This window comes from Sesamum indicum, linkage group LG4, assembly GCF_000512975.1.
Source record: "Sesamum indicum cultivar Zhongzhi No. 13 linkage group LG4, S_indicum_v1.0, whole genome shotgun sequence".
Lineage (NCBI taxonomy): Eukaryota > Viridiplantae > Streptophyta > Magnoliopsida > Lamiales > Pedaliaceae > Sesamum > Sesamum indicum.
Window position 1 is genome coordinate 12,600,949 of NC_026148.1, and position 17,588 is coordinate 12,618,536.

General features: G+C 32.4%; 2 protein-coding genes across 3 annotated transcripts; both read left to right on the plus strand.

The window, feature by feature from the left end:
• On the plus strand, window positions 8,592-10,523 carry LOC105160868 (60S ribosomal protein L44-like). 2 transcript variants are annotated; one of them, XM_011078367.2, is made up of 4 exons: window positions 8,592-8,722; window positions 9,752-9,931; window positions 10,123-10,197; window positions 10,280-10,523. In XM_011078367.2, the coding sequence occupies exons 1-4, from the start codon at window positions 8,720-8,722 to the stop codon at window positions 10,337-10,339; spliced, it is 318 nt and encodes a 105-aa protein (XP_011076669.1). In that variant the 5' UTR covers window positions 8,592-8,719; the 3' UTR covers window positions 10,340-10,523. The 2 variants fall into 2 exon arrangements, with proteins under 2 accessions (XP_011076669.1, XP_011076670.1); XM_011078368.2 differs by lacking the exon at window positions 8,592-8,722 and adding an exon at window positions 8,770-8,794.
• On the plus strand, window positions 15,414-17,277 carry LOC105160869 (ethylene-responsive transcription factor ABI4). Its single transcript, XM_011078369.2, has one exon. It carries the CDS (start codon window positions 15,567-15,569, stop codon window positions 16,587-16,589), a length of 1,023 nt encoding a protein of 340 aa, XP_011076671.1. The 5' UTR covers window positions 15,414-15,566; the 3' UTR covers window positions 16,590-17,277.

The following is a 17,588-nucleotide window of genomic DNA, read 5'->3' on the forward strand; positions in this document are numbered from 1 at the left end:
AAATTTAGAATATATATATATAATCCTTGTGGTTTAAGATTACATATAGCACCCCTGAAGTTTGCTTCCATCTAATAAATAAGTCTCTCCATTGGTTAAAATCTATTGGATTTGTTGATATTAACAAAAAAAAATGAATGAAAATCGATATTTATTCTAGATTAACTTATTGCAGGTCAAACAATCTTTTTCGACTAAACTATCCTTATAACAGTAAAAATATAACTCCTCACATGCATACATTTGAAAATGTAGGAGGCTAATTTAATCATGAAAAGATTTCTTGACCTGCAATAGATCAATAATAAGTCAATTGGGAGAAATATAGATTTTTTTTTAAATTCTTTTGTTAGTATCAGTAAATTTAATGAATTTTGATTAATGAAAAAACTTATTTATCATACGAAAGTAAATTTTAGAAGTGTTAAATATAATATCTCAAATTACAAAAAATTTACGTATAATACCTTAAATTTTAGGAAAAGAAAATATAATTATCCCTTAATAATTGTATCTTGGTTGAGTGTGGAGAGTGGAGGAATATGGGGAAGCCGGCAATTGCAGCTTTCCAACCTGCTGGGATTACTGTTCTGGTCGAGATTCTGTGTTTCCTAAAGCTGCTGTCGCGATGAGAGGATGACAGCTTGACCTGAAACTGATCAATTGGTACATTTCTTTTGTGGGCTTGAAGATTGTAATTAGTGCCTCATAAGTTAACTAAGGGTAAAATAAACTTTTCACCCTAAATTATTTCTGAATGTAATATTTATCCCTAAATTAATAAATATAACATTTACTTTTTTGATTGCACTAAAATATCTCTTATGCTTTGAATAATTATATTATTTTAATATATATATATATATATATATTTTTTTTAATATTTTTTATATTAAATCATCATTAAATTATTTTTTAATTAATTTTTTTAATAAGGGAAGAATTTAAATTACAAGCAGAGTATTATTATAAATATATATAGTAGATACAACAAATATAAATTACAAGCAGAGTATTATTATAAATATATATACTAGATACAATAAATATAATACAACCAACAATTCATATATATATTTTTAAAAAAAATGACAAATATATATGTTTAATCAAAAGTTAAATAAATTTTTAGAAAATAATGAATAAATATAAATATTTTATCATATTTTTAAAGAAAATATATTCAAAAAACGATTTAATTACTCATTTTTATCTAAAGAATAAATAGTTAATAACTTAATTTTATTACAAAATTAATAAAATCTTCTTATGAAATTATTTTGTGTATTTTCTGTATTTATTCATTACTTAATTTTGAGTCTATAAAACATAAAAACATTCAAACTATTTAATTTATTAATTTTCTATTACTTCATTATAATTAAAAGATATTATTTCCAATTAAAAAAAATTAATTGAACTTAAAATAAAAAATTGTTAGAAAAAGAAATTCTTTGTACTATATATAATACAAGGGCAAGATTGTCCAAAAATTTAGAGAATAAGTGTTACATTTGTTAGTTTAGAAAGTGAGCGTTACATCAAGTATAATTTAGAGAATAAGTGTATTTTACCAATTAACTAATCATATATTACTTTGTGCTTTTGTTGGAATGGCCGCTCTAATAACTTATTTAATTCTTAAAATGACAATATTACTTTTCAATGTATCTTATTCCACTTTCGTCATGGCTAACCATTAGACTTTTCATGTTGTTTTCGCTTTAAAACATATAATTTTTATTATGAATAATTACCATAGCTAAATATTAAAAATTTTAGTAAATATTAATTAACTATGATTGTACATTAGTTATAAATTGTTGTTATGCAAGCAAGGCTTAATTATAATTCGATACAACTAAAATCGTGATAAATATTTTGTCATAAGTAAATTGTGGCGGATGTTGATCAACAATTGGTAAAAACTTCACGTTTCATCAGTTTTATTCGATCATGGTAAATAATATTTGGTGCGTAGGAGATCCAGTAACACCATGATAGTCGATGAATCTTTATGAAAATTTTAGGATCAAGGGATGATTAATCTGCAAAACAAGGGTTAGCACTCAAGTCAGTATTGAATTATCAAAAAAAGAGACGAGAAATACTGGAATTACTATAAGAAAATAGTGTAATAATTGGAGTGAAGTAATACAATATCGAGATATAATCTAAAGTAAGCTTGCGGAGTACAAAAAGTGAGAAGTGAGTGAATATCCATGTTGTTGACCGAGAAAAAAAAGTGTGGAGTATAAATGACTTGATGTTACCATTTTGACTGCACTGTAACCTCTATTTATAGGAGGTTTGAGAGTAGAATCTGGGAGTTAGTTAGCGCAATCTGCATACCATTGGAAATGAATGTTGGCTATCCAACAAAAGAATCAGATCATGATTCGGACTTATCTAGATTTAGATATATGACTCTTTGATCGAGTTTTGCCGAGTCCACTTGAAAATTTGAGAGCTTGTTGCTACCTATTGACAGGTCGGATTCTGCAAATATATATAGGGGGAGTTAGCTGGAGATTTTTTAATATGATATGGCCTAAAATATGGAAAATTTATCTGAAATGAAATCCCTATTGTTTGTTGATTTTATTCTATTGAATTAAACCTGCTTTTGAACCATATTAGGTTAGTTTTAAGTGCACAAAATATGGGCTTGAAACTTTTGTTGTGTGCCGCATGGCTGGGCTTGCGGTGTTGATCGGTGGGGCTCATTCCTTGCTTTAGGCTTCAAAAAAATTAGTGTAAGACTGCAGTAGTGTAAGACATCATCACTCCCCAGCCCCCACACTGCAGTAGTATAAGGCTTGTATTGGACTGCTAGAAAGAATAATCCTATTAGGCAAAATTCTTGCTTTAAGAACTTTATACAACTGAAAAATTTCTTGTTGTGCTGACTCAGTGGAAATATTTTGCAAGGCTACTTGGTCTGTCCTTTGTTGTTGTAGGGGAAATCTGCAATAGCTTTTCCCGTCCACCCAAGCGAATTTGGTAGGATTTGCTGCATGACCTACAACAAGCCACTTGTTCAGTGGAGCAGGTATGTACTTGCTTATAGAGTAGTACAAGGCTTGATTTGTTGTAGGACGATTATTCAGTAGGGCAGGTCAAAGTAGAGAGCCCATTAGTAGGGTCATTGACCGGAGCCTGTCAACATGTTCACATGCACTAGAGCTCATCAGAGAGAAGCATAGGCCGGAACTTATCCGCATGGTCACAGGCTGGAGCCTGTCACCAAGGAGCAAGTTCATAGTCTGGAGCCTGTTAAGTAGAATTAAGTCCACATAGTCGTTGATGATGTGTTACTTGCTAGTTATCAGCTACCGAATGATTAAGAGTTTATTGGAGATATTTAGGGTGGCATGCCCAATGTGTTGACAACCTGTTTGATAGCTTGTCCACCTAGTTGTTGATGACTTTGTTGACAATTGACTTACTCTTGGGCTTACTAGTAAAGATAAGAGAAATAGCTTTATAGGTTGATAATTGGCTTATTCCATGGACCAACCGATTTAGGACCAACTCGGATGATTAGTATGCTTTGGGCACTTATTCTTGCTAGCGAATTGGTATAGAAAAGGGAGCTAAAAAAATTCTACAAAAGATCTTATTGATCTAGCTGAAAGTTGGTCGAAACATCTTTGAACAGAATCGATTAGTGTAATAAAAAATATACAGTATTTAATATCATCAGTATACTTTTGTAGCAGTGTTGCACTTAGAAACTTATGCATGTGCTCGATAAGGTCAATTGTGCTATTGTAAGCGGGCAGGTGCGTAGGCGCCCTAAAATGAGAAAGGAGCTCCTCTACCATGATGTCAGCATTGAAAGAAATACCACGCTCCAAGAGCAGGATCTCCTTCCTTAACCCTTGGTGGAAACCATCATTCTTTTCATGAGAGAGTGTTGTCTCCCGAGATTTACTAGAGGCTTGGCGGGTATAGGGCCACTTTGTTGGAGACACACGAACTTATTCGTTTGTTCCTTGCTCACTTGGAGCTTCGCTCTTTTCCTGCTGGGAGGATTATCCTATTCCATTGGCTTAGGAGCTTCAAAGAGTTGCATTGATGGTCTCCACTATGATCGATTAGAGATGCTCAACGAGCAATGAGCTAACGGTAGGAGGTATAGGTATCGGGTTAAAATCTAAATGGGGCACTGTGTCCCCCTACGACCTGCTCTTGAGATGGGATAGCTGAAACTACTACAGCAGGGAGAGATGCATTGTCACCTCCATTATCCGAACTTGTCATTTCTCACATCTAAATTCAAGCGTTCTCATAGACGACACCAATGATGTGCAACAATTTTAGTCTCACCACAAAGATCGAAGACCTTCAAAATTCTAAGATCATCAAGGACTAACATGTGAAATAGAGGTTAGCACTTTGATACTTAAGTTACTAATAATTTATTGAATAAAAATAAAAGAAAAACTTGAAGTGATGTGAAATAATGATAAAATGTGAAAAATGGTAAGATACAATTCCTGTGGAGGTAAAGTGTGGGCTTAAAATACCTTCAAAATTACGAGAGAGAGTAAGAGTTTAAGTGTTAGAGTAAATATTACTAAATGATTGCATAAGCCTCTATTTATAGGCCTTCATGGAGTAGGATCAGGAGGGTAGTTAGTCTGAATCTGCTGTCAGTAGATAGCTACACGTGTTAGCTAAATAACAGAGAAAGAATATCAGGATTTCGACTATCTTGAAGGATTTATGACCTTTTAACTGATCTTGTCCAGTCTGTCCTAATTTTCCGAAATTCTGTTACTTGTTGGTTACAGCTAGGTTGCCATCGAATGGTTGAGAAATTGCTAGAGATATTTAGGGTGACATGTGCCAATGTGATGGCAGACGTATCCACCTAGTTGTTTGATTGTTTGTCGGGCTCATAATAGATTTATTCCTTGGGCCTAATAGTAAAGATAAGATAAACAGCTTTATGGGCCTTACCTTCCTGCTTATGAGCTAGTCGGGCTGATGGGTATGCCTCGGGCCGGTATAGGGAATGTAGAGGGATATCATCAGCCCCCACCCCCCCGGGGGGTGTTAGCTATAGAGCTAGACCGTTGGAATAGGAAAAACATCCTGCAAAGGTCGCTTTTCTACTTGTGTCCTCCCAACAGAGCGATCCCCATTGGTTCATAAGTAGACCAATTGGTCGAGTTATTTTCCAGGATGAATCCTTATGGCGGACGGAATTTCACTCACGTGGATTGAGGAAATTTCAAATATATTTGCAGAAGAGTTAAATTAATCATCATTACACGAGATAAAAGGGGATGAAAAGTCCTTACCCAACTCAAAGATCATGTGCCCCATGACTGGCGTGCTCTTGCTAGCTAGGCAATCGAGTCCTGCGCTGATGGGATTGCTGGCTTAGTAGATATTTAGGGCTTTTTTTTTAATATTATCTTATAAAATTATAATTAATAGTAATTTTTTTCTAATATTATCTTATTTTGAGTATTTCTTATAATTTATTTTATTATTTAATTATATTAAATTATTAATCAAATTATGTATTACGTAATTTACTGAAACATCGATTTAATATCATATGGGAAAAAAAGAATTGGTCAGGCCATCACTAGTACAAAAATCGAAAGCACACGTACATAATTAATTGAAATGACCTTAAATTTAGAGAATGTATTATTATATACAAATATATTAATACTGAGTGGAATTATAAGAGTGAATTATGCATGAAAATGTATGATTGTTGGATTTAGGAATCCAAGCCTGGCAGCAGCAGCCTGTCAGAATGAAAAGAACAGCAGCAAAGAGCATGTGGAGAACAGAGGTAGATGGCGTTGGAAATAGTGAAAGCTGGTGGGACCCTAAGTCCTGATGATGAAATGAAACTGTGGGCTGATGATGCCTGCCCTGGATTTGGCTAAGCCTTTTTCTTCCTTTTTTTGGCTTTAACAAGGATCAGAATTCAGACAGGCTTTCTGTAGTATCGTTGGAGGGAAGTTGTTCTGTTCCATATATGCTCCCTTACAATCTACGCCTACGGACACCAACATAAAACATATACAATAGAATATGTGCCCTATATATTAAAATGATGTGTTCAACACGTGTTAGAGACGTATTATTTTCAAGACGAGTATTCAACATCAATTGCAAAGCGAAACCAATGAATTTCGTGAAACCTCGTCCTGCTCTGCAGATAGCCCTAATATTTAAGACAGGTTTACCTCTTCACCAATTTAAGATGCACAGTTTGGAAAAGTTTGTGTTTATCAAGTCAAGCGGGTGTTTGAGTACTAGTTAAACTTAATTAATTTTAAATTAATTAATCTTTGAAATACTTGAAGAAGTATTTAATATCTAGATATATTATATATAGAGAATGGTTCTATAATATTTTACTTTTCCAAAATGACTTTATTGCAACTTACCTCCATGTGATATCGCAAATGAATAAATTACCCCTCTATGAAAAAATAATAGCAATTTATCCCTCTGTGTTTTTTGAAATAAAGCAATTTACCTCTTTATCTAAGAAGATAAATTGTTTCATTTTGAAAAATACAAAGAAAAAAATTATTGTATTTTTAAAAATATAGAAGTATGATGACTTAAAAATTTAGGCTACTAAAACTAAAAATAGAGTATACTTTAATAAGAAAAATAAAATTATCCCTTATAACTGACTTAGCAATTGCATACTCACGTTCTAATTAGTGTGAGTAACATGTACTCATATTTCATATAAATTTATGGGGTTCATCTCCCTCTCCCTCTCTTATATTAGGTACGTTGCTTAATGTTTTTTAATTTTAAATATTTTGAATCGATAGAATATTTATTTATTTTCTAAAGAAAATAGAAAAATGAAAATATATGAACAACTTAAAAAATGACCGTTTTAAAAGATTTGCAACAGAATAGAGATTAAATCTAAAAACATTATAAATGCCATATAAAATAAAAAAATGTTAAAAAAGGAGAAATTGCACATTTTGTTGCATAATTTAGGGCTTTTTCACTTTTGATTTCATTGGGTACGAGATTATTACTTTGGTACTGTAACTTTTAAAATATACCACTTTTGGTCAGATGATATATTTTCGTTAAATATTTTAACAGTAAATCACACGTGGCTGTTAGAGCCTTTACACTTTTGGTTCTATATATTACTAGATTCTTACTTTTGGTCCCATGACTTTCAAAAAATAGCACTTTTGATCTCCATACACTTAGTGGTCACGTGGCATTTTTCGTTAAATATCTAACAGAAATGTGCCATGAGACCAAAAGTGCTACTTTTTTAAAGTTACATGATCAAAAGTGAGAATCCCGTAATCAATGAGATCAAAAATGAAAAGACCCTAAATTATAGAACGAAAAATGTTATTTTCTCGTTAAAAAATTTTAGAATATTTTATATAAGCATGGAATGAGTGCAAGATTTTAGACAAATATAAAAGTTGAGAGATGTTTTAGAAATTAGATCTATGTAAAAGTTTAAAAATTTTTATAACATTTTAGAGAGTTTGTGAAAGCTTTCCACCACACCATTCAAATTAATATTCACCGTCAATTTGAAGAGCTGAATATATAAATATTGAATTAGAGTTCATTTTAATCATCACGTTTGGATATCAATACTTCCATACAAATTTCTCATTAAAATCCTTTTACTTATTTACATATTATCTAATGAAGAAGAAAGAAAAAAATCAATATTGAAAAATTAAGAGTTATGCATCACGCGCAAGACGCGTTTATTTTGCTAGTCATTTATAAAAAAAAAAAAACAATCACTTACTACTTATATTTTTTTTCATAAGAGCATCATTACTGTGAAGTATATAATAATAGAGGTTATATCGGACAACAACACACGGGCAAATTTCTCATTGTCAATTTTGGTAACATAAAGTGATGTCAACAATCTTGACATGAAATCAGGGTCTATGGTGAACAACTCCTTTATTATTAACAAATAAAGTACCGCATCACCTAAATACTCAAATTTTTCAATCCACATGGGATCTACGTGTAACTATACCAAATTTCAGGAAAGAAAAGTGTAATTATCCCTTTATTTTACACTAGTTCGTTAAGATTGGTGATTTTTCTATTACCCCTATAAAATTTTACTCTCTTATAGAAAATCATTTAGTCCATCGCTTTTTATTTCAATAGCAATTTGGTCCATTATACGTAAATTTAAAAAATAAAATCATTTTAATTGAATTGGATAATTACTTGATCGATGACACATAAACATGACTTTTGTAAATTTAATGAACTTCTCATGCTTGTATTTAAAAAAAAAAAACACACATACACACACAATAAAATCAAACCCCATTTTCAATATTTTAGCTGATGTATTTATTATCTTATTTTTGTTCTAACTTATTGTGTTATATATATATAATGTATATATAACTTCATTTTTTTTTATTTAAACTCCCAACTAATTTATTCAAATATTTTTAATTACCAAAATTCAAGAGAGAGAAAAGATTAAAGAATAAAAATAAAAAATAAAAAATATTTAAAATTAAAATGACACACCTAATGTAGGTGTGCAAATTACAAAAATAAATAAGGTTTTTTTGTGTTTTGGCCCATCTAGAGATGGGCCAAAACACAAAACCGAACATAGGCTTAGGGTTTCAGACGGCATTACGCAGAAAACCAAAGCCCGTAGTCCAGCGTTACTCCTCCGCCGGCAGCCATGGTAATGTCTCTCTCTTTATGCTCTACTTTCGTTTAATTGCACCGTACGTCATTTTATTCCTCATGTGTTATGGTTAGATGATGGTTTAATATGTCATTATATGGTGAAATTGTTTCTGAAATTAGTGGAACGTACTGTAAGCAGTGGTAGTGTTTTCGTGTTAAGAGTTATAAAACTTGGCATGGATCGGTTTTGGTAATATTGTTTAGTCTGGAGGCAAAAGCGTTCGATTTGAATATGCTGAGTTGAGTGTATTATTTTGTTCTTATCAATTTTCGGCTCCGAGATACTTTACTTTTGTCTTTTTGAGGATTTTAGGGCTTGCTTTTTGGTCTTTGAGCAGAAATGAAGTTGGATGTTTTTGGGAATGAAAGTTTAAGTTTGGTGTTCAGATATGGAGTATACACCTAAAACAATTATCATGTTACCTTGCATAAGCGTGCTATAAGATTTCATTCGCATTGTAATTGGATAGATATCTGAAAGCTGAAACAGTGTTTTGATTTATTTGTTGTTGAATCGGGTCAATGGATTTGACTTGGATACCATGCTTGCTTGCCTGGACTTTATTATAAGCCTTTTGGACATAACGTTATGTTTTGGATAGTTTTGGACTTGTTCACTTTTATGATGATGGTCTTTTTGATATCTAGGATGATGCTGTCATTGTAATGTGATTTCTCATTTTATTCTCATGACATGAAAGTAATGTGTTGCATCTGGTCACTTGGATATGATTGTTCTCGTGTGTATGTTTGTATGTTTTTGTCTTTGTGTGCGTGTGCGCGTGGTTGCTTGCGAGTCAAATGTGTCTTCCTATTGTTTTTTAGGTGCTTTCTATTTTTGTTGAATTGTCCTTTAGTTTTTCTCACTATAAAATGGTTATAGTTCACGTATCTGCTAGTCTAGTGGTAAGGAGGCATTAGGTTCCTTTAAAAGGATGCTGTGTATTTGATGTTTGTGAATCTGCTAAGCTGTCAAATTCATGCGCTTTTGGATGCTAATTTATTTGTGGTTTTGTATTTCCAGGTGAATGTTCCTAAGACAAAGAAGACTTTTTGCAAATCAAAGGAGTGCAAAAAGCACACCTTGCACAAGGTCACCCAGTACAAGAAGGGTAAAGATAGTTTAGCTGCTCAGGGGAAGCGCCGTTATGATCGCAAGCAGTCAGGTTATGGTGGCCAGACCAAGCCTGTTTTCCACAAGAAGGTGAAAATGATTTTTCATATACCATTTTAATACTTCAATCCACCATGAATGGAGATAGTTATTGTTTGACAAGAAAACTTACATATAATTGAATGTTACGAAAGAACAGCCAGGAATATCATAAAGATGTATTCAGGTAATCAAACTGGGATGCTTGCTTAAATCACTGACTTTTTCTCATTCTTGATTAGGCAAAAACGACAAAGAAGATTGTGTTAAGGTTGCAGTGCCAGGGTTGCAAGCATGTTTCCCAGCACCCAATCAAGGTTGGTTTTTCATGGGGCATTTTCTTTCTGGTAGTGTCCTGTCTCTATACTCACCAGAAGTTGTTTGTTGCTCATTTTGCAGAGGTGCAAGCATTTTGAGATTGGTGGAGATAAGAAGGGCAAAGGAACTTCCCTTTTCTAAATGTCTGGATTCTCAAACGGGAACTCATTGGTTTTTCCTTATTGTGTTGGGATTTACTCTGGTATTGTCCTTTGCTGTTTTTAGCTAAAGATTAGATCAAATATAAGACCTGGATGTAACTCAGTTTTGTGTTTCAATACTGGATGATTAAGTATTTCAATGCATGTTTCGTAGTTTAACATTATCCTTCCTGTATTATTTCAATACTGGATGATTAAGTGTTTACTACATGTCATGGATGAAGGCAAGTTGTGATTATTTAGGAAATGACTTTTTAGTAATTTATTTACTGGCAAAAAATTATTTTGGCCAATTTCCATCAAATTTTGATGATTATTTAGTCATATGGCTCTCAAATAAGATAGAATATGTAAAATGTAATCTATCAACATTCTCTTCTCCCTGCCCCCTTTCCTCAATCCTATTTACACGCTTCCTTCCGTTATTTCTCCATTCCGGCGAGGCCCTCGAGGTGCCGTAGTACGTGCCAATGGAAACGGGGGAAATAGAAGCTATAAAGGTTCCATTTTTAATATGAGGTTACACGTATTAAATAAATAAAAAATAATCAGTGGCAGAAAAAAATGGCACTTCGAATTCATGGTATGATTTTGATTTTTCTTAATTATTATAAAATAATTTTTTAAATTAGCACTTTTTAAATCAAAATCAAATGTGTGATTTTGGTGATTTGATGATTTTAATACTTAATAAGAAAAATAAAGTGTTGAGACTAACATAAATATAAAGTGAAACTAGTGTTTGTATTTAGTAAGAAAAAATTAATAGTGGGCACCACAGACTATCAATACTCTTCAAAACTTTAAGTAATTTGAAATATAAGAACACAAATTAATTCCCCTGAGATTAATATCGATATTGATAATTTAGAAAATTAATCCAATAAAAGGCAAGTTCAGTTATGGACATATTAAATTTAATACATTCTTAATTAATATTTAATAATTAGTATTGAGTAATACTCGACACCATACAATTGAGAATTTGGTATTGAAATCGACTTTCTCATAGCCTGAATGTCACCCCACATTAGCAGAGCTCAACTAACGGGCATAACATTTTAATGAATAAGAAATTGGAGGAAGGATCGAATGGGGTCAAAATGAATAAGAAATATAAAAGTTAAGAAAAGTTTGAAAAAAATTTTGTAAGCCCAGAAGCTTTTATAATATTTAAAAAACGCCCATCTTACGTGTCTTTGTTATTTATTTATTTTTATAAAATCTTGAATATAGAATTAAATTAATCGAGTTTTCTTTTTTTTGGGATAATTTTAAAAATTCCATAAAACAAATGATTAAATGTATAGATTTTTTACAATCTTGATACTATTTTAATAATCCCATAAAGTAAAAGATGAAAACTGTTGAATCCAGTGTTATGGAAGAAAAAAGTTTATTTTGCCTTCAAATTAGACTAACAAATAAAATGGAATGCTTTTTCAAAATATATTTTTGGGTGTGGATTATAATAATACATTTGATGTAAGAGATAATCTAACAAATTAGTATAGGAGATTAATTTGTGTACATGTGCTAATCCTGAAATTGCATATTAAATTAATTTTTCAAACAAGAACCCAATATGACTATATAAGGGGAAAAAAACGCTATTACTTTTAGCTATGAAACCAGAATCATAGTTGACAAAGTGTAAATCGTAAGAAATATAGTATTAACGACGACTTTGCTAGGTTTTGCTACCGTAGCGTGGTCAGCCATTTGTGGAAGCTGGGTATTAAGTATGAGGGGTATTTGTGACACTGGGTATACCTCAAAGGTGATAAGTATAATTAATTTTAGGAATAATTGCAATTCTTCCCTTGCAATTATATATAAATTTTTGTAGTTTGAGAAATTACATTTTATATTCTTGAAGTTTGTTTTCATCTAATAAATAAGTCCCTCCTTTAGTCAAAATTAATTGAATTTGCTAATTACATTAATAGAAAAACTAAATAAAAATTGATATTTACCTTCAATTGACTTATTACTGATTTATTATAGGTCAAATAATTTTTTTCGAATTAAACTACCCTTATAACGTTGAAAATATACCTCTTCATATGCACTAACGCGTAAAGTCGTATGTGGATAACTTGATTGTAAAAAAACTTATTTGACCTACAATACGTCAGTAATAAGTAAATCGAGAAAAAGTATAGTTTTTTTTTCAAATTGTTTTTATTAATATCAATAAATTTGGTGAATTTTGATTAATTGAGTGACTTATTAATTTTCTCATATAGAAGCAAACTTCAATGGTGATAGATGTAATTTTTTAAACCACATGGGATCTACATATAATTATAAAAAATCTCAAGAGAGGAGAGTGCAATTATCTCTTAATTCTAAATTTTAGTTTCTTTACATTTTTTATAGGTAAAAATACAGAGTTGGTGGCAATTCCAATTTAAGATTTGGAATAAAGAATTGTAATTTACGAAAAAAAAATGGCAATTTCGACCCAAAAACTCCTAATTTGACCGAAAATTAAAAACTCCCCAATTTCTAGGTCTCATGTGTAGATTATGCGAAAAGTTCCGGCTAAATTAGGATTCATAGGACCAAATTACCAATTGTTATAAGTTATAGTGGACCAAAATTGAATTATCCCGAACCAACATTGCATCAGGTTCAGTGAAGGCCTGTTCAATATTTACATGCAATAAAATACTGTAATTTATGAAAAAATGACGATTTTGGTCCAGAAAACCCTAATTTGACTGAAAAATGTAAAAATTCTCAATTTTTAAATATCACGTGCAAGTCTGGTGACATATTCCGACCAAATTAAGATATTTTTGGCAAAATTACCAATTTCTATAAGTTACATCTTTGTGCTCTAAAATATGAACGGACTTGGACTGAAATTATCACAATCCTTATATTAACAGATAAAAATTGTATTATTTATTCTGTTTTATATTATTTCTGCAAAGTAATTAATTTAGAAACTTATTATGGCGCACCAGTTTGGCATAGTAGCATTTAATTTAGTGAAAAAGAATAGTATATGCAAAACCCACTGCAATGAATATGGAAAAGGACTCAACCTGTCTCTTAATTAATGATTTCGAAAAGAGCAACACAAGAATTTAAGCATCACTTAATAAATATTAAACAGTTTTTGCCCACAAAAATCTTTTCTTGGCCGCCTTTAATGATCCATCCCAAAATTTACCTTATTCACGAAGTAAAGGTCTCGAGAACAGAACATACACTGTTCCTTCCCCAAGCAGTAATTAAACTAATATTTTTTTTTAAAAAAAATCTAGAAATTAGAAAAGTTGATACCAATCTGAACATACTCAGACTTACGATTTTACTGTGTTAATGTCTTTTTTCTAAAGAATTTTAGGAAATTCTACTTTGACGAGCAAGTACGTCTCAAATTTCTGTGTGTGACAATTCTTAAAAAACAAATTATTCTTGAAATCACATTGGGAAGACTTTGGTAATAGTGTTTCGATACTAAAGTCACGTTGATCATTGATAGTAAAGCGATAAAATTGTAAGTAGGGATGATAATGGGAGGATTTGAAGCACGTTAAAGAAATAATATCTTGAATAACACTAAAGTTTTGGAGAAAAAGATACAATATTTGTCCTACAACTGTAGTGTATTACTTTTGGTCCTCATTCATATTGAATTTATAATTGAGAACATATTTAAAAAAACATTAAAAAAATTTATTATTGACTAAAATTTTAATAGTTCTGTACCAAAATCATATCAAGTAATTTTTATTGACTATAGATAAATAAAACAGATATAAAGATATAGATTTTTTATCAAGAAAAAGTTATTTGCCATGTCTAAAAGATATGGTAATAACATTTATCGTGGCTTTTAGCTATGAAAATTTTTTTGAGTCACCCTCGCAGATATCATAACGAACAACCATTGTATGACTATGAACACTAACTATTTACTACGTCTATTTTGTTTATAATTATAGCATGTAGTCATGATTACATGTTATATTTTTTGTAGTGTTATATGTACTCTAGATATCAAAGGAGAATATTAAATTCGTCAAAAATTAACATATGTTTTACACTTGGGGATTTTTAATCTTCCTACCAACGTTTGTAATATGATTTTTTTTTTCAATAGTAATATTTGGACTAAATATGCTGATATATCCTATAATTATAGAATAAAATTTGTATTTTGTCCCTTTCATTCCTCATGTTATATATATGTTAGCAAATGGTCTATTTTATTCAATTTGTATTTTGTTCATTTTAATTTTCAAACGGTGGATCAAAATTTAGTATTTGTTTTCTTAGAATTTTTAATTTAAACCGTAGAGGGTATCGCAGGATAGCCCGAAGCACAGGGAAAAATACGAGGTACTCTATTAAATTAACACAATATTTTACATTTTATTTAATACATTCCTATCAAATGTATTATATATTTTACATTTTGACATTATAATATATTAACGTGACTAGAAAATTGAGTATTTATATCGGACAATAAAGATAAATTAAAAACTTTTAATTAAGGGTGAATTAATGTAAGTATTATAAATATTAAATCTAATTATACCTATCTACATTCTGATTAAATCTTATATTATAAATTATTATAGCTTAAAAATTATAACAAATCAACATTATTATTACGATCAAACAAAATCGATGCAAAATCTCAATTTTTTGACCATAAATAATTGTATTTAACATAATTTTAGTTACAAAACATTAGTGGTGACCATAAAGTCGTTGTACAATTATATATAATTAATTAATTGTCATAACAATTTCTCATTTTCAATTATAAATTATTAAGCATAATAAAATGTCGTATTTCGTGTTGTAAACCTATCTATTCTTCACTAGTAAGGCTCTTCCCCGTGAATTTACATGAAAATAATAATAATAAATTTGGATATCTCCATATGTATAATGTTTCTTCATATGGGAGCAACTCAAACATATATATATACGTATACAGACGTATATATACGCGTACATATATACATTTGCCTGTGTCCACATGACCACCGCCCTCTTCCACCATTTACAGAGGATGCTCTTCCAACACAGGCATTCACATTCCACAGTCTTCTCAATTGGGTAAACACAGAACGAGGCAAAAACCCACCACAGTCTTCCCACCTTTTCCTCTCTTTCTCTCTCCAACCTTTCTTTAATCTTAATTCCGGCGCCACCTCTCTTACCAGCCACTCGCCATGAGCGGTGCTGCAATTTCAGACCCTAATTCTCACCCTCCCCAAGACGACGACCACAACAACATCAATGACTACAATCCCATTTCAGCATATTCCACCACCAGCAGCGACAGCGCCGCCACTTCCTCCGCCGGGGGCAATAGTAACGTCAACACTAGCAAGAGAGGTAAAGGAAAAGGCGGCCCGGACAATAGCAAGTTCAGGTATAGAGGAGTCCGGCAGCGGAGCTGGGGTAAGTGGGTGGCAGAGATCCGGGAGCCAAGAAAGCGGACGCGGCGGTGGCTGGGTACTTTCTCCACGGCGGAGGACGCCGCTCGCGCATATGACCGTGCAGCCATTATACTTTATGGCTCAAGAGCACAGCTAAATCTCCAACCCTCTGGCGGCGGAAGCGGTGGTAACGGTGGTGGTTCGTCTTCCCAGTCCTCGTCTCGATCGAGCTCCTCTTCATCGTCCTCAACGCAAACCCTTCGCCCTTTGCTCCCTCGCCCGTCAGGATTTGGGCTCACATTTTCGACTCCGCAGCCGCAGCTGGCGCCCACGGCGGGGGGAGTGGTGGGGAACTATGTGCAGTACGGGTTGTACCCTGCCGTACATTATAACCCTAACATAGTACCGCAATTACCGCAACAACAGATGAGTTCTATGGTGCAACAACAGTACGGAGCGGGGGATTTGAGGGTTGATCAGTCTGACCCCACAATTAGGGAACCCTCAGAGACAACATCATCTTATCCAAACCCTAATAACAACATTGATACTTATCATCATCAGCAACAAAATCAGGACTTGCAACATTTGCAGTCCGTTGGTTACGATGATATAAGTTCACTCGTGGGCTCTGTCGGATCGAGTCTATCCATCACGCCCACTGAAACAGTGGCGGCGCCGGCGATATCAGATCCGGCGGCGTCGTTGAACGGGTACATGACCTCTCCGCCATGGCCGCTGGCTGGTGAAGATGAGTATCCTACGAGCAGCATTTGGGACTATGGGGATCCGTTCTTGTTTGATAGTATTTGAAATCAAGGGTTTATGCATCATAAGGCCATGAAAATGGGTCTTGCATGGATTATACAACACTGTTCAAGAACCGGCCTTCTCAAGGAGAATTGATCTCAGACGCAAAGTATTACTGAAGATTATGTTGGAATTGTGTTCAAATTCAGACATAAATTGGAAGATCAGCAAATTAAGGTTGCAGATTTGCATGATTTTGAACTGGAGGTAGATGATGATCATCATTATAAGATGGAGAAGATACGAAAAATGTAATGTTTTTTTATCAGGTAAGTCTCAGCATAAATATCTTGAAGACCACTCTTGTTTTTATTGCATATATATATATATTATATCTCTTTTTAAGTCCAGATCCTTCACGAAAAGCAATGGAAGAAGCTCTGATCAGGTTCAAACTAGCTAGGGTTGGAGATGAACTGATATTTGGTGGGCTATAGAGTCGTCGTTTCGATAAGCGATTCTCTTTGATTAGTGGGGAGTTGAACTTATTTCCTCAAGAATATGTAGTCGTCTTCTTTAATTTACGAGTGCTTTTGATTGATTGAAGCCACGTACTGTAGTTGTCTAAGTGCAAATTAGCTTCGCTTTTGGTGTTTGCGAAGCTTCAGAACTTGGGTATAAAGTTTGCAGAAATTCCTGTTGTCCTTGATCCACTTCTGATCAAGGGCAATTTTGTCTGAGAATAGAAACTTATGATATATATATATATGTAAATTGTGTTCTTGTATTACTAAAGGTCTTGAATCTGTTATGTCTTTTATACGTGCTATGCCAAATTAACTACAAATTAAATTAACTGATAATATACATGTCGTTGATTATTATATAATCTGATTAATTATATATCAATTAGACTAATATTAATTGAAGTGTGATTAATTAATTGGCTTGACTATGATTCCTTAATATGATTAATAATACATCAAGCCTAGTAATATTAACTGAACTTATATGATTGGTTTGACACGGTTAAAGTTGATTCGTAAATTTGTAAATATGTAA